The sequence below is a fragment of the Canis lupus genome, chromosome 13 (assembly GCF_011100685.1).
Source record: "Canis lupus familiaris isolate Mischka breed German Shepherd chromosome 13, alternate assembly UU_Cfam_GSD_1.0, whole genome shotgun sequence".
Lineage (NCBI taxonomy): Eukaryota > Metazoa > Chordata > Mammalia > Carnivora > Canidae > Canis > Canis lupus.
In genome coordinates this window covers 48,607,324-48,630,005 of record NC_049234.1, presented here as the reverse complement: position 1 = coordinate 48,630,005, position 22,682 = coordinate 48,607,324, and the positions used below count along the sequence as shown (strand labels likewise).

The 22,682-nt window shown below is 36.6% G+C and overlaps 2 protein-coding genes across 2 annotated transcripts in view; both read left to right on the top strand.

The window, feature by feature from the left end:
• NMU (neuromedin U) overlaps nt 1-1,797 on the top strand; it is a 28,111-nt gene extending 26,314 nt beyond the window's left edge. The window contains exon 10 of the mRNA XM_038556145.1: nt 1,646-1,797. The gene's annotated coding sequence lies outside the window, so the exon portion shown is untranslated. The remainder of the gene's footprint in view (nt 1-1,645) is intronic.
• A 3,317-nt stretch (nt 1,798-5,114) lies between these two features.
• Nucleotides 5,115-22,682, top strand: part of PDCL2 (phosducin like 2) — a 29,541-nt gene continuing 11,973 nt past the window's right edge. Inside the window, exons 1-3 of the mRNA XM_038556143.1 lie at nt 5,115-5,280; nt 10,460-10,580; nt 11,127-11,217. Of these exons, the coding sequence (XP_038412071.1) occupies nt 5,275-5,280; nt 10,460-10,580; nt 11,127-11,217 (218 nt within the window). The 5' untranslated portion in view covers nt 5,115-5,274. The remainder of the gene's footprint in view (nt 5,281-10,459; nt 10,581-11,126; nt 11,218-22,682) is intronic.

Below are 22,682 nucleotides of genomic sequence, written 5' to 3'. Positions count from 1 at the left end.
TATACAAAGCTAGCAAATAAAGAGATAATAAATAAATGGTTCAACATTAGGAGGAACTGAGAACAAAAGGATAATGGAAAATAAAATAAAATAACATAATTAGCCTTCCCTAATTAAGAAAAAAAGAGATATACAAACACACATATATATGTTTGAATACATATATTTAAACATAAAAATATATAAGCATACAAATGAAAATAAGGAAATTAAAACAGATATAGAAAAAATGGAAATCCTAAGACAGTACTTTGCAATCTCTGTGTTTATCAGTTTGAAAATCTGGATAAAATGGAGGATTGTCTAGTAAAGTAGGTACTACCAAAATGGACATCAGAAGAAATTTAAAAAAAAATCCTCTGAATAGAATAATGGCCATGGGGGAAAAAAAAAAGGAAAACATTACCTAGAACCCCCCCGCAAAAGTACTAGACCAATAGACTGAATTTTTACAGTTCAGAGATGGAAGAAAATCTCAAAGTATTTTTTATGAAGCCAGAAAATACTAATACCAAAACCTTATAAAAGTGATATAAGAAAGGAAACTGTAGGTCAATTCTGTTTATAAATATCAATGCAAAGATGTTAAAGAAATAATAAATTGTATTCAGCAGCATATTTTTAAAATTACATAACTCCATAGAAGTGAAGTTTGTTCCAACAGCTCAGGATGGTTCAACATTAGGAGGAACTAAGAACAGAAGGACAGGGATCCCTGGGTGGCGCAGCGGTTTGGCGCCTGCCTTTGGCCTGGGGCGTGATCCTGGAGACCCGGGATCAAATCCCACGTCGGGCTCCCGGTGCATGGAGCCTGCTTCTCCCTCTGCCTATGTCTCTGCTTCTCTCTCTCTCTCTCTGTGTGACTATCATAAAAAAAAAAAAAAAAAAAAAAGAACAGAAGGACAATGGAAAAGAAGCTATCTTTTATACTATTACAAATGTAGAGACATTTACAAAAGTGGACAAAAAACAGCTTAACACTAGATGAAAAAAATGCCTGTGCTTGTAACACCAAACCAAGTGGTAGAGTGCTCACAAATGTGAAATGGAATTTAATCTGTGACTTTGTTAATTTAGTAAAACTTTCTTTCTGATTGAGGGAAATATCTTTATTTGGATTGTTTTCAAGATTGAGGCTTACACAGACTAACTCACTCAGGATTTCATTTTATTTTGTCAATAGTGAAATGGTTCAATAATCATTTTTTTCTTTGTTTTTCTCATCTTATTATCTGAGGTCTTACTCTGTCCTGATGACTTATATTTACTTGGAAAATGGTTAGACATAAAATAGGATGATTTAATTGCAGATATAAAAGGAAATAAATACATGAGGAGTAACCGCAACTTTTGAAATATTTTATTCATAGATCTTATTGGCATCAATGAATTCTAGGAAACCACTTTTATATAGTTAAATACTGTAAAATTTTGGAAAATATGGACATATAAAATAAGTGTTCTATCGGGGAGAGATGAATAGCTGAAAATATACAGACTGAAGAATAGCTGAGAAATATCTCTGATGTCAGTTTTATCATACATGGAGAAATATTTATAGGAATGTCTATATACCAACATTGCATATGAACCTTCACATACTTACTTACACTTGACTCTAACTTTAATTTTTCTTTTTATACAGGATACCAACTATTTTCTGCAGAAGCGGCACCAGAGAATGCAAAATGTTGACATTCTCTTTTCTTCTCAGAAACAATCCTTGCTAAACTTACCATGTTTGAGAATCCATGTGTTGTAAACATTCCCAATAAAAGCCGGTTGAGATTATAAATGCTTAATTTGTTGACGGTTTTAAAAACATCTTAAAATATTTTTTCTTATGTAATAAAGCTGTAAATAATGATGTTCCTTAGATCCCTGTAGCTTTCGACAATACAGTTGACCCTTGAACAACACAGGTTTGAACTGCAAGATTCACTTATACATGAACTTTTTTCAAAAAATACAGTACAACACTGTAAATGTATTTTCTCTTATTTTTAAAAAGATTTTATTTATGTTATTTATGTATTTTCAGAGAGAGAGCACACACACACACAATCAGGGACAGGGGCAGAGGGAGAGAGAATCTCAAGCAGACTCCCTGCTGAGTAGGGAGCCCAAGTTGGGGCTCAAACCCATAACCACAAGATCATGACCTGAGCCAAAATCAAGAATTGAAGGAACACTCAACTGACTGAGCCACCCAGGCACCTTTATTTCTTCTTGTTATTTTTTAAATAACATTTTATTCTTTTTAGCTTACCTTATTGTAAGAATACAGCATATAACACACATAAAATACAAAATATGTGCTCATCAACTATGTTATTGGTAAGGCTTCTGATCAATCATGGGCTATTAGCAGTTAAGTTTGGGAAATTTTGACTGTGTAGGGGATCCCCTTAACCCCTGTGTTGTTCAGGATCAACCATACTGACACACATGCTTCAAAGTCTAACTAAAATAGTTTATTAAAACTCAACTCTCTTCTGAGTGACTTTAATAAAAATATTTTAGTTCACCCTATTTGGATTTCATCAATGACAAATCACCAGCACTTATGAATACCATAGTGTCCAGGAGCTAACTACCTTCAGCCATGATCCATCCAAATAGTCCAATAAGCAAGTTCTGATTTATCTACCATAAAAGACATGTCCAACTGCTACAAACATATCAAGGGGTTAGCTTTTTCTACCAACTAGAAGTGTTCAATTTATCTTAAAATAAGTCGTTTCACTGAACAACATCTGAAAGGCAACTAGTCTCGTCCATTACCAGAAAGAAAATCTCACGAACACACTTGGAAAACTTTTTACATCAAATCAGTGTTTATTGGACACAGAATTAATCTCAGATGGATACTGAGATCATCTCCCTTCAGGTTCCCCGGCGTTTTTCCCTTCTGATGCCCTTCCTGGATAATCTCCACCAGCAAGCAGGCTGGCTGATTAGAGGAGGTTGGCTCTAGAATGAGTAGGTTTGGGTCTTAAATTCTTCAGGGTAGAGTACCTCACAAAGCTTTATCTTACTGATGCCAACTAAAAATTATAGCTTAAATTATGCCTTTTACTAATAAAATCCCTTAATTTCACTTCTTGTCAACCTGCACAAAGAACATAAGAAAGAACAGAAGAAGACCAAAAAAAATACATTATTTAAAAAATGAATTGCTTTGAAAGATGGGGGGCTTGAGAGGATTGAGGGCCTTCTGCTCTAAAGCCACAAATACATAGGGCAACATTAGCTAGTGCTACACACAGTAGTAATTCAACTAGCTTAGGTTTTAGATTGTCAAAATAAAAAGGAGTCAAATATTAATTTAAGAAGTAATTTCCAGGGCTTCTCAGAAATACAGAGAGTCTTAGGTCATGTACATTTTTCAAGGTTCCCAGGATATTAAAAAGAAGAAGAAGAAGAAGAAGAAGAAGAAGAAGAAGAAGAAGAAGAAGAAGAAGAAGAAGAAGAAGAAGAAGAAGAAGAAGAAGAAGAAGAGGGAGGGGGAGGGGCAGGAGGAGGAGGAGAAGGAGGAGGAGGGGGAGGAGGAGGAGAAGAAGAAAAAACGACCAAAACATGGTTACAAAAATTGTGGGATGTTTAAAAATATTTTATATTTAGTAAGTTAGTTCATATTCTATATACCAACACAATAAAATATATAGGTTGCCAGGAGTACAAGATTTGTATTAAATATTAAATGGGCATTACACATGAAGTGGTCCAACACTGAACCCAAGTTTAAAATTGTGTCACTTGGGACACCTGGGTGGTTCAGTCAATTAATTAAGTATCTGCCTTTGGCTCAGGTCATGATCTCTGGGCCCTTGGATCAAGCCTCCCATCAGGCTCCCTGCTGGGGGGGGGGTGCTGCTTCTCCCTCTGCCCCTCCCCCTGCTCATGCTTGCACACTCTCTCTTTCTGAAATAAAACCTTTAAAAAATAAATAAAATTGTATCACTAAAAACATTTTTTTTCTTCTTTTCCAAATCCTATCAGTATATCTCTGTGACCATGTATAACCTTACTTGGTGATAATATCAAATGTTTTCTTCAAGTTCCTGGCAAGCTCCCAGTAAACATCCTTTCCTTAACCTAACCACCAAGGAACCGGACTGTCTAGGTTTCCTATCTAAAGCCAGAGCTCTTATCTTCTAAGGCAGTGGGTTTTTAAGATGGGGGTGGAGCACTTTTTGACAATCTGATGAAAGCTCTGTCCTAAACCCCCAACCAACAAATGTACACCTACAACACGTGTACAACTGGGGAGTTTTGGGTGGGAGATTCCCTAAAATCCATCCAAATATAGGCTATGGGCTCCAGGTTAAGAAGCCATCCTCTGGGGACACCTGGATGGCTCAGTGGTTGAGTGTCTGCCTTTGACTCAAATCCTGATCCCTGGGTGTTGGGATCCGGGTATTGGGATCCCATCTCACATTGGGACAAAAAAAGAGAGGGAGGCCTTTTTAGATATTTTTATGTGACACAATAGTTTAAGGAGACTGTAAATATTTTTTTGACTATAAATATTTGTTTAATTACCTGAGAATTCAAGGACGCTGATAAGTAATGTACCTCAAAGTGAACCAATATATTAAAGATCTTAGGGGCACCTGGGTGGCTCAGCGGTTGAGGGTCTGCCTTTGGCTCAGGGCGTGATCCTGGGGTCCTGGGATCGAGTCCCCCACCGGGCTCCCCACAGGGAGCCTGCCCCTCTCTCCATGTCTCTCATGAATAAATAAATAAAATTGAATGAATGAATGAATGAATGAATGAATGAATGAATAAATAAATAAATAAATAAATAAATAAATAAATAAATAAATAAATAAATCTTAAAGAAAGAAAGAGAAAAAAGCATCCCACCCCTGGAGGGCTCTCTCCCCTGGATTTTGTTATTTCTCGGTGAAGACAGGACTCAGGGGTCGAAGGGTGCCGGAGGCTCTGAAACAACGTGCTGACAGGAGGGAAGGCTGGGGGAACAGGAGCACCTGCCCCGGGCGCCGACAGGTGCGGCACCCCCTAGAAGGGACGGCGGGCGGCGGCCGCACCGCAGCAACCCCCGGGCCGCGCCTTCACGTTGCCTGGCAACAGCGCCGCGCCAGGTGCGGGGGCGAGGCCGGGTTCGCCCCTCGCGCTCCCCGCGGGCGGTGGAAACCGCTGGGCCCGCGGCCCGCTCGCCTCCCCCTGGAAGCCGACTTCGGGGTGCGGGTGAGGCGTCCTCCCCCGGCCGCTGGACGACGCTGGCTCGCGAGGGCGAAGGGGAGCACCATGCAGGTGGGCAGCCTGGGGAACCGCCGGCTGGGCCTGGAGTGGGGGGCACCCAGGGGGTGCGCAGCCCACATTTGTTCTCGTACGAGCTCAGTGTTGCGTGCGGCTCCGTGAGGTTTGGGGCTGTCCGACTTGAGCCCCCCGAGAACACCAAATCCACACGCAAGACTTCAGCTGGGCCTGGGGGAGCGTTCGGAGGGTCGAGGGCCGGGTTTCACACCTGCGCCCTGGAAGCCTTCTGCTGCCCTACTTCTGACTTGAGAAACAGGCCAGCGACGGTAGCCCGGGTGTCATTCAATTGCAGTATTCTGCTCTCCTGCTTTAAAAAATAATAATAAAATAAAAAATTAAAAAAATATCAGAACGGACACCCAGGAGCTGCATCTGTCTTGAGAGAGACCAGCTGTCCCTGGAGTTTCTCCCACCTAACTGCAAAAGCTCAGCTAGACTTCCAGGTGTTCCTTAGAGGGCTGCTCCTCTGTCTAAAGCTTCCTTACTAGCCAGAAGCCTGTGCCTCTGTTTCTTCTTTTATCAGAGTAAAATTCTCACTTTCTGACTTTCAGAAACTGCTGCTTTCCCCCTGCTCCCCCAAATGAAAACTGTGATTTTTTTCTTGTTTTACATATTTATTTTTTACTGTATATACTGTATAATTTACTAGGATATTTTGAATATAAATCACATGTAATTTTTAATGGATAGTCTTTGTGTGTCAATTATAGATTCCTAGCAAGTACATTTTCTCCCATCTGTAAAAACATTGCAAATTTGTCTGGATTTATGCCTCCTCTTTAAGAAATAGGTCAAAATATAATTGAGAGTGAAGTTAACGGCACATTAACCTTTGTTCATTTATTCATTGATTTATTCAACAGCCAGTTTATTCAGTGTTTATGTTTAGTTACCAATTTCTTCTAAAAGAGCTTACTATGAGGGAGAGAGAGTGGTAACTATTTGTGGCATGATAAATGCCATAATAGTTTTAACAAATAGATCTTGGTACCTATTTCTAGTAGATAAAATTTCATAGTAATTTCTAAAAATGAAGGAAAGCATAGACTGTAGAGCATTTACTGTTATATTCCATTGCAATGAACTCCTACATCAGTTAAGGAAGAACAGAGAAGGTATAAATAAAACCATAAGAATGTGGTATCATGAATATCAAGAAGGACCATTTTAGCAAGAAAGAATGACAAAGTCTCTCCCATTCTGCTTAAGAGATCAAATACAATGAATATCCACTGAAATGAACAACATGGAGCTCATAGGTGACATTAGCTAGAACATTTTTGAAAGTATTGGAAGCAACTTGGGAGTGGATTGAAGAGTTAATGGGAGGTGGGAGTACTTACAGCTTAGGTAGACAATTGTGTCAAGAAGTTTAACTATGGAGGAGAAAAGAGAAGATGGTAGGGGATGTCAAGTGCAGAAGGAGTTTTTTAAAAAAGGTAGTGCTGGATTTCTGAGATAGTGAACTACTCTCCTGCTTCATACAAGTAAAAATGCTGGCTAACATGTAAAACACATTTCTTTAAAAGCATCAAAGGGATGACTTGATAGTAAGAAACTATGAGACCAAATTTGAAGGGAAATTGGAAAACCACACAAATGGATTTCCACAATTCCAAAGCCACTGTTACCCTGAAGGCATTAGCAGTCTGTGTTTTGGTCCTGGGTATAATCACAGGGTGAAAGGAACCAAAGGGGTATGGTCCACCAAACGATGGAAAGTTAATAGGAGTAGGAACAAAAGATAATTTCATGTCTAGGGGAATTCAGGGAAGGGTGTCTTGATGCTAGTGGAATAGGGGAGAAAAAGAAAAAGAATAATACCTATCCCCAAGAAGCTGTGGCCCAAGGCAACTCTCATATAGATTACGACCTAGGGCATATTGTCGGGGGTCCAGCAAGCCTTAAATTTGATATATATTAGTTATAGATTTAGTGCCCATAAATGCCAGGAAGAAATTTAAAAATCCTCTGTGTTGGAAGATGTCTTTATCTTAGGGCTCAAAGAATTGCCTTAGATAAGTTCCCAAGGATAGGAAACAGAAATCAATGAAAAGTAACCAAGCACACAAGGAAACAGGTCACTATGAATGTGAACCAACAGGAGACTTTGTTAGAATGATCAGAAACAGGTTATAAAACAATTATGTTTATTAGTTTAAAAAAGTAAGACTAGATTGAAATTATCTGCAGGGAATAGTGAGCCAAAAAAATTGATGAAGACATATTTATACACTACAATGGATAATCCAAAAGAAAATTAAGAAAGCAATTCCCTGTATATTTGCATCAAAAAGAATCAGATACTTAGGAATCAATGTAACCAAAAAGGCAAAAGACTTGTACACTGAAAACTACAAAATACTGCTGAAAGAAATTAAAGAAGACATAAATAAGTAGAGAACAACCCATGTCCGTGGATTGGAAGACTTAAATTGTCAATATGTCAATACTTCCTAAAACAGTCTACAGATTCTGTGTAATCCCTACCAAAACCCCAATGACATTTTTTGGTAAAAATAGAAAAACCCATCTTAAAATTCATATAAATCTTAGGAGACCCAACATACCTGAAAGTCTTTTAAACGGTGAACAAAATTGGAGGACCCAATTTCTGATTTCAAAATATATTGCAAAGCAGCAGTAAAACCATGTGGTACTGATAGAAAGACAGACATAATAAAGAAAAATGGAATAAAACAGAGAGCCCAGAAAGAAACCCTTACACACTGACCAAATGATTTGCAGCAAGCATGCTAAGACTATTTAAGCGAAAGGATAGTCTTTTGACAAATGGTGGTGGGAAAACTGGGTATCCACATCCAATGAATAAAGAAAAATTAACTGAAAAAGGATCAAAGACGTAGATGTAAGAACTAAAACTATAGAATACTTAGAAAAAAACATAGGGGAAAATCACCATGACGTAGGATTGGCAATGATTTCTTGGATATGACACCAAAAATATAGGCAAAACAAGTTAAAAATAGATAAATTGGACTTCACCAAAGCTTAAAACTTTTATGCATCAGAGGACATTGCTGTATCAATCAAGCAAAAATACAAACCACAAAATGGGAGAAAATATTTGTAAATTATATAATTGACAAAAGATTAATATTCATAATATATAAAGAGCTCTTAAAATTCAATATCAAAAAGACAAACCCTATTGAGCAGGGACCCTGATGCAGGGGCTTGATCCCAGGACCTCGGGCAGATATCCAACTGACTGAACCACCCAGGCACCCCTTATTTTGGCTTTAATGAAGAATTTGCTTTAAACAAAGGTACCACTGTGGTGGGGGATGGATAAACATTAAAAACTAAATATATTTTTTCTCTTAATTTCCTTAAAAGATATTATAATTCTTTAAGGCAGAAATTGTAACATTGTATTATAGATATTCAAATATATGTATGTAGATTATTAGTCTTGGCAAATATTTATCAATTTCATTAATCTTCTTTAAGAACCAAAGTGTTTTCTTAAATTCCAAATATATAATGATCTCTTAGTGATTTCTCTCCTTGGTCACTGTGCTCAAATCTGTGAGGCTTTATTCAATTTCTCAGCTTCTTGCCCTCTTCCAAAATTGATAGTTGATCCATAGGGAAAGGCTCCAAACATACAACTCCTCTCTGGGCCTCTTTCTTATCCAAGATCTTCTCCTGATAATTCTCTTCACTGCCTTGTTGATTCTCCAATGCTTTCAAATTTTACTAGATGTTTTCAGCAAAAGGCTTATATTCAAATTGTGTAGTCTACTAGTGCAGAACTCCTACTGATACTGATTTTTTATTGTTATAAGACATATAGAAAAATAGGGATTGAAAAGAAAGAATAGAAAGGAAGATCTCATGGATAGGGAGACTGGTAAAAGACAAAGTGTGGATAGAAAAACAAAACTTTGGCCAAAGAATAGAATGAAGAGGAGAAATAAGATGGTACTTGTATTTGTTATTTATTGTTGCATAACGAAGTACCACAAACATGCTGTCTTAAAACAACATATTTATTGTCTCAGAGTTTTTTATGGGTCAAGGATCCAGTCATTGCTTAACTGGACCTCTTCTCCAGAGTCTCCCACAAGGTTGCAATGGAAGTGTTAGCCAAAGCTGCAGTCTCATTTGAAGGTACAGCAGAGAAAGAATATACTTCTAAATTCACTTACATGGTATTTGGCAGAATTCAGTTTTTGGGGGGCTATATGACTAAAGACCTCAATTTCTAGCTGATTGCGGGTTATTCCCATAGTTCTCTCCATAGAGCGCCTCACAATATGGCAGCTTGCTTTATCAAAGCCAGCCAATGAGAAGAGTGCTGGCAAGACGGAAGCTACAATATTATGGAGTATAATCATAGAAATGACATTTCTTCATCTTTGCCATGTTCTGTTGGTTAGAAGCATGTCACAGTTCCCACCCATAATCAAGGAGAGAGGGCTATGGAGGGATGTGAATACCAGAATGTGGAGATCATTCAAAGTCATCAAATACTTTGCCACAGTATTCCTTCATGTATGTATAGTTCTCTCTTCTCCTGGAAGGAAATATCAGTGAAAATGGACATCAAACTAGAAAGATAAGAGTTAATATATTACAACTTCTGGAAAAGCAGCAAATAAAATATCAAATCCTAAGTTACAAAGAAAACAAGATTAACTTTCATAGAAAGAAACTATGATTAGACATAATTTAAACTATGGAAAACTTCCCAGCCTCTTCTAACATTTAACCTTAGAGTAAGAGCCCTCAAAGCTGTATAGTTGAAAAGAGAAACATGTTCACCTGGAGGTCTTAAATGCCTATGTAGAAAAATGGAACAGTATTTGTGTGCATGATGTGAATTCTATAGTCATCAGAGAATTTTCCATGATTTATGAGTTTACTTCATTAATATTTGATATATGTGTTCCAAATTGATTTTTTATTAAACATCTCAGTAACTTTGAGGGTAGAGGATGTATCCTATTTATCAAAGTATGTTACCACTAGTGCTGGGAAGTGAGGGAAAAGTAGGCCACTTTGTTCTATTCTTTGAAACTAATTATCTAGTTATCTATAGAGCTCATGAACAATTGCATAGTTGAAAATGCTATTATATATCAGTTTTGCATATACATATTAAAATGCACAGCTATATTAATAGATTTTCTATTTTTTTTCATAGGATCCAAATGAAGATACAGAATGGAATGAAATTTTAAGAGATTTTGGCATTCTTCCTCCAAAAGAAGAACCAAAAGATGAAATTGAAGAAATGGTTTTACGTTTACAGAAAGAAGCAATGGGTACAGTTATGCAGTTAGTGGGCTGGATGAAGGAGATAATGATAGTGCAAAAATGTATTTCATAAACTGAGAGAAAGGATATTAGAAATCCTACCTACACTTTTGAAATGAGGATGCTAATACCTAAAATTTTAAATTCATGTGTCACATGTCACAAGCTGGTTAGTAACAGCTGAAATGTCCTGGTATATAACCTAGTGAGCCTTTTCTCTACCATATTCCTCTATGCCATAGTTATCTTCCATTTGATCATGTATATAATATGTTTTATTTGTCAAGATTTTCAAGCACTTGGGAAATCTGAATTTATGGAGTCTAACTGATGTTCACATCTACTTTAAATGTAACTTGGTAATTCTGTGAACTTGGAGGGAGACTCACTTTAAACAAATCTGAAGCAGTCAGCCACAAAATACAGTTATATATTGGAGAACCTGCAACATTAAAGATATTCTTTATTTCCATTTATCTATATATTGTTTTTTCTATAAAGTAAAAAAAATGGTTTTTAAATAATTCAATTATCTAAAATGTATTTTGTTTTAGTTAAGCCATATGAAAAAATGACTCTTGCACAGTTGAAGGAAGCTGAAGATGAATTTGATGAAGAGGATATGAGAGCTATTGAAATATATAGGTACAGTGATTTATTTGGGCAACTTACGAGTTTTTGAATAGAGAAATAGAATAAATGAATGAAGAATGAAACAAGAAAAAGCCCTATAGAGTTTTAAAAGAAAAAAACTAATTTTTAGAACATTTTAGTTATTTTTAAAGATTTTATACATTCGAGAGATTATGAGCAGGGGTGGGGGACAGAGGAAGAGGGAGAAGCAAACTCCCTGCTGAGCAGGGAGCCTGATATGGTACTCAATCCCAGGACCCTGGGTTCATAACCTGAGCCAAAGTCAGAAGCTTAATTGATTGAGCCACCTAGGTGCTCCAAGAACATTTTAGTTCTAGTTTTTGTTTTTAAAGTAACCTCTATACCCAACATGAAGCTTGAACTCACAACCCTGAGATCAAGAGTCACATGGTCTACCAACTGAGCCAGCCAGGTGCCCCATTTAAGAACATTTTAAAACCAATTCACTTTATATAAGATGGAAATTTTTTTCTGGAATATTTTTAACTTTGCTTAAGTAAAAAACTATTCAATAATATACAATAGAACTTCATCAGATTACATTTAAGTAAAGTGGAAAACATCAATAAAAGACCAAAAAAAGCCACAGTTTTCCTTCTAGGATGATGTCTATCCTTTAATAAACAATTAGTTACCAGTCATAAATAAATTATTTTAGAAATTAGAACAGGTGCATATATTTTCCAACTTATCCTGATACTAAAGCCAAATAAAAAAAATTTAAAAACAATGTCATAGAAAAATACCTCTTATGAACATAGGCACAAAATTTTTAAACAAAATATTAGCAAGTTAGGTCCAGCGATTTAAAAAGAAGACATATACATCCTGATCAAGCAGGTTTGGCCCCAAGAATGCTTTGTTTTAACATAAAATGGAAAAAAAAAAAACCAACAGGGAATTGAGTTAGAAACAGCAATAGTCTGGTAGCAATGAGTACACCTAGCTCTTAGCTCTTGGTTTATACATGCTATTCTTTAATAACAGGAACCAGTGTTCCTTGGAAAACTGCTTCATTCTGCAGTATGAGTTGAGAAAGCACAATGTGAGTCTGGAGCATCTTGTACCAGAAAGTAAAGAAGTGCTAAAGAAAAATTGTTTTATAAAGGTATAGGAACCAAACTAAAGACCTGAAAATAGCCAGTGTTAGAACAACTTGAACAACAAAATAAATACTCATAATACTGATATAAATAAATAATACATGAACAAATTCAGAGAAAGTCACACCTCTTCCTCACTGAAAATTCCAATATATAAATGTTAGGTAGAATAAAGAAAAAAGAAAATCACCATCAGGTGTGCCTGGGTGACTCAGTCAGTTAAGTGTCTACATTCAGCTCAGGTCATGATCCCAGGGTCCTGGGATCTAGCCTTGTATGAGGCTCCCTGCTCAGCAGGGAGTCTGCATCTCCCTCTCCCACTGCCCCTTCCCCTGGCTCATTCTCTCTCTCTCTCTCTCCTCTCTCTCTCTCTCTCTCTCTCTCTCACACACACACACACATAAATAAAATCTTAAAAAAGAAAAAATCACCATTGGAAGACCAGAATAATAATCCCCCATTGGCCAGCTCTGCTGACAGATGCTGAAATGAGTGGGAAAGTTTAAATAGAAACAGGATATTTTCATAATCTGAAAGTTATCTCCCCCAAAATATTTAGTAATTATAATGGAGGAAATAGTAAGTCTACGATGTAGTTTTGGCAAATCCCATCTTATAGAAGTGACCAAGGTTAACATCACCAATAATTTATATTGACATCAAGTAACTCTTAATATCATGCACTGAGAAAGATATATTACCCACATAATATCCTTGTCGGTAATTCATAACCTCTGTCCAATTATAAAAATACATGAGAAAAACCCAAATTTGAGAGACTTTAGAAAAACAACTGACTAGGTTGACATCAGGAAAGATGGCAAGAGTAGAAAGCACCAGGAATCTATATTTCCACCTAGATAACTATTGTACTGGCAGAGACTGTCTCAAGTGACAGCTTTGGAACTCTGAAGTCGGTTTGAACACTTGCAGCTTCCAAGATAAAGTTTAACAGTAAGTTGTAGTTAGTGTTGATTGATTTCAGTCCTTAGAGTGGTAAGAGCTATACATCCCTTATACCCAGCCCCATGGTAGGCAACTGCTTGGACAGCAGCCTGTGTTTCTGGCACAGCTTGTTGGAGAGTGGACAATAAAGACTTTGTCCTCAATATCAAGGTTCTGTGTTCTGATTATGAATTGTTGCTTCTGAAGGTAGAAGGTAATAGGCACAAAGAGTGGTGTCAACTTTCACTGGCTCAGGTGGCTTCCAGAAGATTTAAAGGAGCTACATCTGTTTGTTTGTTTGTTTGTTTGTTATTTTGGACATTCAAAAACAACCATATAAATGAGGAATTTAGAAAGATTTGGGAAAGATGAAAACTCAGAAAAGACCTGAAACAACTTTAATGCTTTTACCTCAGGCTGATCTCTGATACAGAGACATATAATAATAAAACAATAAAAGAAATCATCAGAGGTGAGGGTCTGATTTCCAGAGTTACCACATTGTAAGAATCCAGTGTTCTTGTCAAAAAAAAAAAAAAAAATCACAAGACATATGGAGGAACAGAAAAGTATGGCCTATTCAAAGAATAAACTAAATAGATACAAAAGACACCTGAGGAAGCCCAGATGTCAGACTTATTAGACAATGACATAGAACCAAAACTAAATTAAAGTTGCTTAAAGAGGGCAGCCCCGGTGGCGCAGCGGTTTAGTGCCGCCTGCAGCCCAGGGCATGATCCTGGAGACCCTGGATCGAGTCCCACATCGGGCTCTCTGTGTAGAGCCTGCTTCTCCCTCTGCCTGTGTCTCTGCCTCTCTCTCTCTCATGAATAAATAAATAAAATCTTAAAAAAAAATAAAGTTGCTTAAAGAGCTAAAGGAAGACATGGACAAAGACAGGAAAGGATCATATGAACAAAGTGAGAATAGCTATAAAGGGAGATAGAAATTATAAAAAAGAATGAAAAAGATACTCTGAAACTTAAAAAGTACAATAAAAATTGGAAGTGAAATAAAGAGGACTTCAAAAGCAGATTTGAACAAGCTGAAGAAAAAAATCAGCAAATTTGAAAATAAGACAATTGAAATGATTGAATCTGAGGAACAGAAGGATAAAAGAATGAAGAGAAGTGAACAGAGCCTAATTAGCCTTGTGGTACACTAAGTGAGCCAACTTATAAAAATCTCAGTGGAAGAAAAGAGAAAGAAGAGAATATTTGAAGAAATAATGCCTGCAAACTTACCAAATTTAAGGAGAATCATAAATTTATAAATCCAAGATACTCTATGAATTTCAGTACGATAAACTCAAAGAGACCCACACAAAGACACATCATAATCAACTATGAAAAAATAATCAGAATCTTGAAATCAGTGAGAGAGAAGTGACTTGCCACATACAAGGAACATTTAATAAAACTATCAATTTCTCATCAGAAACGTTGGAGGCCAGAAGGCAATGAGTTGATATATTTAGAGTTCTGCAAAACAACAGCAATAACACATAAAACTGTCAACTGGGAATTATTCATTTGACAAAAGTATGCTACAAGAATGAAGGAGAAATGAAGACATTCCTAGATAAAAGATAAGTGAATTTGTTCCTACCAGAACTGCCCTAAGAAATTAGCTAAAAGGGTCCTTCCTGCTGAAATTAAAGGGCTCTAGATAGTAACTCAAAGCCTTCTGGTAAAGATAACTACATAAGTAAATATAAAAGAATTGCTCAAATTTTGGTTCTTAATTCTATTTTTTCCAGTATGATTTATTTTTTTTATTTTTATTTATTTATGATAGTCACAGAGAGAGAGAGAGAGGCAGAGACATAGGCAGAGGGAGAAGCAGGCTCCATGCACCGGGAGCCTGAAGTGGGATTCGATCCTGGGTCTCCAGGATTGCACCCTGGGCCAAAGGCAGGTGCCAAACCACTGCGCCACCCAGGGATCCCTTTTCTGGTATGATTTAAAAGGCAAGTATATAAAACAACCAACAATTACAAGTTGATGTTAATGAACAGACAATACATAACAATGTAGTCTGTAACAGTAACAGTAAAAAAGAGGAGGGATGGAGGTGTATACCAGCAGAGTGTTTGTGTAGTATTGAAACTAAGTTGGAATTATTCACGGTAGGTCATTATAAGACATTAATTTTAATCCTTAAGGTAACCACTGAGAAAAAACTAAAAGAATACAGAAAAGAAGCAAATTAAAATGGCACATTATAAAAATCAAGTAAATACAAAAAGAAACAGTGATAGGAGAATTGAGGGGAAAATGCACATGAGAAACACAGAAATGAGCTAAATGACAAAAGTAAGTCCTTTATTAGTAATTGCTTTGTCGTGTTGGTCCCAACCTATTGATAGTGATGCTGTTGGCTAGGAATGCCTGAGGCATTCATCTGGGCCTGTATTATTCATATTTTTTGGCTAGACCAGCCTTGTGGTTCTTATTATTATTTTAGAGTGCACTTAAGCAAAAATCCCATCAGAAAGCAGTAAGGAAAAAGATGTATTACTCATAGGTCCTGGAAAATATGTGGCATGCCTGTGGGCCACAGAGCCAGATCATAGGTAGGGAGAGAGAATGCAGAGCTAGGCCTCTGCCTTTATTAGGATCCAATGGTAGCATGTTTAGGTTTCACAGGTATACTCTTTACTGGCTAATTTAGAGCATAAGAGCTGGAATTAGAGCATGGGAAGGGAAAGCTGGCCACTCAAGCAGTCCAGGTTATCCAAGGTTTTCTGAAAGAGGGCTCTTCATGGGTGGGGGCAGCCTAATTCCTTATCTGGTTGTTTTGCTAGTAGCTGTGTCATACAGCTGGCAATATGTTTTTCAAGATGTATATCTTTTTAAATGGATGCCTCAGCAATCAAAAGCTTAATGTCAGGCACTTACACTACAATTAAAAAGCTTCATGTCAGGCACTTAATATTGCCTAGTTTGAATGTATTTTAAATTAATCCAGTTGATCTCCAATTAAGGGCAGAAATTGGCAAAATGAATACGAAGAAACACAAGCCATGTCCTGAAAACCAAAGAAATCTTGAGAAAGAACAAAGTTGGAGGATTCAAACTTCCTGATATTAAAATGTACTACAAAGTGACAGTAATCAAAGCAATGTGACAGTGACATGAGAATAGACATACAGACCAATAGAATAGAATACAGAGCCTAGAAAGAAACCCTCACATGTATAGTCAAATGATTTTCAACAAGATCCCAAACCCTTTCAATGTTTTCAACAAATGGTACTGGAAAAACTGGATTTCTATATGTAGAAGAATAAAGTTGGACTCCTATCTCATAAACAAAAAATGACTCAAAGTGTATCAAAGACCTAAATGTAAGAACTAAAACTCTAAAGCTTTTTGAAGAAAACATGGAGAGGGGGAATGTCCATGACATTGGAATTGGCAATGATTTCCTGGAAATGACACCAAAAGCATAGGCAACAAAAGAAAAAATAGGAAAATTGGACAGTATCAAAATTTAAATTTTTGTGCAAAAGGCACTATCAAGAGAGTGAAAAGAAAACCCACGAAATAGGAGAAGATATTTGCAAATTATATATATGATATGGGATTACTAACCAGAATGTATAAAGAATTCCTAGAACTCAACAACAAAAGACAAATAACCCATTAAAAAAACATGCAAAGGACTTGAATTGACATTTCTCCAAAGCAGATATACAAAAGGAAAATAAGTACATGAAAAGATGATCAACTTAATTAATCACTAGGGAAATGCAAATCAAAACCGTGAGATTTCACTTCATTCTTACTAGGGTGGTTATAATAAGACAGACAAGAGTTGATGAGTATGTGGAGAAATTGGAACCCTCATACATTGTTGGTGGGAATGTAAAATGGTGCACTGCTTTGAAAAATAGAATGGAATTTCCTCAAATATGAAACATAGAATTACCATATGATCCAGAAATTACTGTGTGTATATATATGTATATATATACATATATATATATAATATGATATTACTATCATAATAGCCCAAAAAGAACGTGAATGTCCATCAACTAACTGGGTGTTAGATAAACAAAGCGTGGTTCATCTGTACTATGGAATGTTATTCAGCCATGTAAAGAAATGTGGTACTGATACATGCTACATGATTGAACCCTGAAAATAAGTGAAAGCAACCAGTGACAGGCCACATTTTATATGATTCCATTTATATGAACTATCCCAGGATAAGAAAATCCATAGAGACAGAAAGTAGATTAATTAATAGGGCCTATAATGGGGGAATAGGGAATAACTACAGATGGAATTTCTTTAGGGCAGTAAAAATATTCTAGAATTAGGTAGTGATGATGGATGCATGACTTTGTGAATATTTAAAAAATTACTGAACTGTGGGTGCCTGGGTTGCTCAGTTGGTTGAGTATCTGACTCTTGTTTTCTGCTCAGGTCAGGGTCTCAGGGTTGTGGGAGGGAGCCCGGCATCAGGCTCTGCTCTGTGTTCAGCAAGAAGTCTGCTTTTCTCTCTCCTTCCACCCCTCCCCCTGCTCATGCTTTCCCTCTCTCTCTAAAATAAATAAATAACTCTTTTTTAACAAAATCACTGAATTGTATACTTTAAATAGTTGAATTTTATTGCACATGCATGCCTCACTTTCTTGTACTTCACTTTATTGCATTTTGCAGATTTGTATTTTTGACAAATTGGAAGTTTGTAGCAACCCTGTCTTGAGCAAGGTTTGGTGCCATTTTTCTAAAACATTTACTCACTTCAGGACTGTCACATTTTCATAATTCTTGCAATATTTCAAACTTTTTTATTATTAAATTTGTTATCGTGATCTGTGATCAGTGATTAAGACTCCGAAAGCTTGGATGGCGATTAGCATTTTTTAGCAATAAAGTATTTTTTTAAAAGATTTATTTATTTACTTAGAGAGAGAGAGAGAGAGGCAGAGACACAGGCAGAGGGAGAAGCAGGCTCCATGCAGGAAGCCCGATGTGGGACCCGATCCCGGGTCCCCAGGATCACACCCCAGGCTGCAGGAGGCGCCAAACCGCTGCGCCACCGGGGCTGCCCACAATAAAGTATTTTTTATTTGCTATTTATTTTTACCTTATGAAGGTATATATATATATATTGGGTTTTTTTGACATAATACTATTACACTCAATAGACTACAGTATAGTGTAAACATAACTTATACACAGTGGGAAATCAAAAAATTCCTTTGACTCGCTTTATTGTGATATTCACTTTATTGCAATGGTCTAGAACCAAACTCACAATATCTTTAAGATATGCTAATATATGAGTTATATTACAATTAAAATGTAAAGATCAAGGAGGAGCTGAAATCTTCATATGACCACTCTGGAAAACAGTTTGGCAATTTCTTACAAAGCCACACGTACATTTATTTTTTTATTTTTAAAGATTTTATTTATTTATTCATGAGAGAGAGAGAGAGGCGGAGACACAGACAGAGGGAGAAGCAGGCTTCATGCAGGGAGCCCTACGCGGGACGTGGGACCCTATCCGGGGACTCCAGGATCACGCCCTGGGCCAAAGGCAGGCGTCAAACCACTGAGCCACTCAGGGATCCCCCTACATTTAACATATAAATCAGCAATCACATTCCTGAGGGAATGGAAGATATATGTCAATATAAAGAATTGTACATGAATATTCACAATAGCTAAAAACAAGACAACCTAACAGTCCATCAATATGATGCATGTAAAATAAATGAAAAAGCAAATTGTAGTGTATTCATGAAATGGAATACTATTCTGTAAGAATAGAAAGCAAACTACTGATGGACACAATAACTAGTGAAATTCAAAAGCATTATACTAAATGAAAGAAGCTGAACCAGGAGAATATTTGACATATGATCATATGCATCATTTAAAAATATGATTTTTGATGAAATTATAAATTTCTAAAATTGATTCAAGTGATAGAGAAGCATAAGACAGAAGGTAGACTGCTTCCTAAAATTTGCTTTCTAGCTGATTTTTCTCTATTTTCAAGGCACAGATAATCTCTGTTTTTATAAGGATGGAGAGCTTACTAACTTATTGCATAAAACATTGTTATATTAACTGACAATATAACCCTGATTGTCACAATTAGACAAGGCTCATTCAGAAATGAAGTAAGACTCATGATTCTTAGGTTGGTAGGTCAAAATAACCATCCAACACTTTTAATAAAAAAATTATATTTCTCGTGTGAATTGACTTTATGATAATGCAACCAGCAAAATTCAGACTGTGGGAAATCTTGGACAAACAATCTGGTTTCCTTCAACAAAGAAATTGCTAGGGAAAAAAAGAGATGAAAAGGAATCTGTAGATTAAATGAGATTTAAGAGATATTAACAACATTTGTATAAATCTAATTTGGATCCTCATTTGAACAGACTTTTAAAAATGGAGACAGTACTCAATGCCACTGAACATTTGAAAATGGTTAATTTGGTAAATTTTATGTATGTTTTATGTATTTTAGAATAGGATTATTTGAACAATATCTAAATATATTAAGGAATTATCACTGTTTTAGGTGTGATTGAGCCATGTGAATTAAATGTTTTAAAGCCTTGTCTTTTGGAGCTATGTAATGAAATATTTACAGGTGAAATTACATGATGTCTTATATTTGCCTCAGAATAGCCCTTGAGATGGGAAGTTAATGGGGGTAGAAATGCAAGAGAATTGGCCACATATATATCTGGGGTCTTTTTACCTTTGTATATGTTAATAATATGTGTTCCTGGGAGCAACACCAAGGGGTAATATTCAGTAAATTTGGGTTGGATCTCAGGAATATGCCCATCTGTAGAACCTGCTATACCTAAAGGATTCTCATATAGAATGTCCACATGCCTTAACTTGAAAAACATTGCTTTAGACCAGTTTCACTTTTGAAACATAGATTCCAAAATCTTAAATACCATATTGGCAAATAAAACAGTATATTAAAATAATCGTATATAGTAAATAGAGTTTATTCAAGGAATGCAAAGATTATTCAAGGATAGCAATCCTACTAATGTAATAATTTGTGTCAGCAGAATTTATGGAGGTGATTAATCCTGCTGTAACCAGCAGCTATACAATCTCAGTGGTTTCAGAGTTCCTCATTCACAGGTGGTGCATGTCCTACAGTTCCCCTGAACAAGTCTCCTCTGGGTGATGATTAGGGATCTGGGCTTTTTTCCTCAGGTTCTTTTTGTCATGTCAGAATCCTTTCCCTCCAGGCTTTGAGACTAGGGAGATAGTGTAAGTGATAGCATAGGACATTTCAGGAGTGAGTCACAGAAATGCACATATCACTTTCACTCTTGTTTTATTGGACATAATCCAGGCTCCAGTTAGGCCTAACCTAACTGCAAGGGAAGCTGGCAAATGTAGTTTTCCCGTGAGCCCTGGAAGAGGAAGCACCTAACCAATCTCTGCCACAGAGATTAAAGAGAGGCACTAAATGTGGAAGTTCTCTCATTTGCATATTCCATATCAAAAGTCCAATTCTAATCGCCCCAAATTACAGCATTACTTTCATATTTCTGCTGTCACTTTGGATCTAAGGAAGAAAGGAACCTGTAGCCTTTCAAAAGTTGTGATTAACAAGGAAAAGGTCCATAGTCATCCTGATGGTGGTGACTTAAAGCAAATTCCTCAATTAAAGCCAAAACAAAAAGTTTTAAGACTTTTTTTTTTAAAGCAGTTTTACATTCGTAGAAAAACTGAGTGAAAGGTACAGAGATGTACGTGGGTGTATGAAGGTGTATGAAGGTAGAGCAAGTATATGTAGGTGAATGTGAAATTTTGAAGCAGCTTCTGTAGATTCACATGCAGTTGTAGGAAATAATACAGAGAAATCTTGTATACATTTTATCATTTCTTCCAATGGTACTGTTTTGCAAGATGGTAGTATAATAGCACAACTAAGATGTTGACACTGATAGAAGATACTTATATTATTCAGTTGCCCAGTTTTGCTTCTACTAATGTGTGTGTATATTTAGTTCTATACACTTTAACATTTAAATCATACAATTCAGTGATTTTTAGTATACTCACGGAGTTATGAAACTTTCACTACCATCTAATTCTAGGACATTTTCATCAACCCAAAAGAAATTCTGAACTTGTTAGTGTTCATTCCCCATCCCTCCCTAAAAATATATATATATACACACCAATATACCTCCTGCCCAGCACATTCCTCCTTCCATTATCAACACCTCCCACCAGAGTACTAGATTTACTATAATTGATGAACCCACATCAATACACCATAATCACCCAAAGTCCAGAGTATACATTACAGTTCATTCTTAGTGTTGTATTTTCTATCAGCTTGGACAAATGTATAATGACATGTATCCATCATTATGGGATCATACAAAGTATTTTCACTGCCCTAAAAATTCTCCATGGTCTGCCTATTTACCAGCCTTCCCCTCCACCCCTCCAACCCCCCACTCCCTCCCCTGTTTACCAATCCCTGGCTACCACTGATATCTTTATTGTCTCCATAGTCTTGCCTTTTCCAGATTGTCATATAGTTGGGGTCACACAGCATGTAGCCTTCTCAAATTGGCTTCTTTGACTTAGTAATATGCATTTAAGATTCCTCTGTGTCTTATCATGGCTTGATAGCTCATTTCTTTTTAGCACTGACTAATAATACAGTATCTGGTTATACTGCAGCGTATCCATTCACTTATTGAAGTACATACATCTTTATTGCTTCCAAGTTTCGGCGATGATAAATAATATTAGAGCTGCTATAAACACCTGTGTGCAGGCTTCTGTGTGGACGCAGTTTTCATTCCTTTGGGTACTTACCTAGGAGCATGATAGCTGGGTCATATGGTGTTTAATTATATTAGAGACCTCCAAACTGTCTTCCAAAAGGTATACATTTTGCATTCCCTCTGGCAATGAATGAGAGTTCCTGTGATTTCACATCCTCTCAATCATTTGATGTCAGTGTTCTGGATTTTGACCCTTTTCATAGATACATAGTCGTCTCTTGTTTCAATTCATATTTCCCTGATGACATAGATGTAGGGCACCTTTTCATATGCTTCTTTGTCATCAATATATTCTTTCGTGGGTTGTCTGTTAAGGTCCTTGGCCCACTTTCAAATCAGGTTTTTTTTTTTTTATCATTAAGGTTTTAGAGTTCTGTGTATATTTTGGATAATAGTCCTTCATCAGATGTGTCTTCCACAAATATTTTCTTCCAGTTTTTGCAAAGGAGATAGGTCCCAGTAGACAACAGTTGCTGCAGTAGCTTTCTGATCTCCAGTGTAGGTTGATAGTAGGACACAACTGAAACAGTAGTTCCAGATTTCCCAGTTTCTGGATTGCAGCAGAGAAAGCTCTTTCCTTGGCAGGCCAG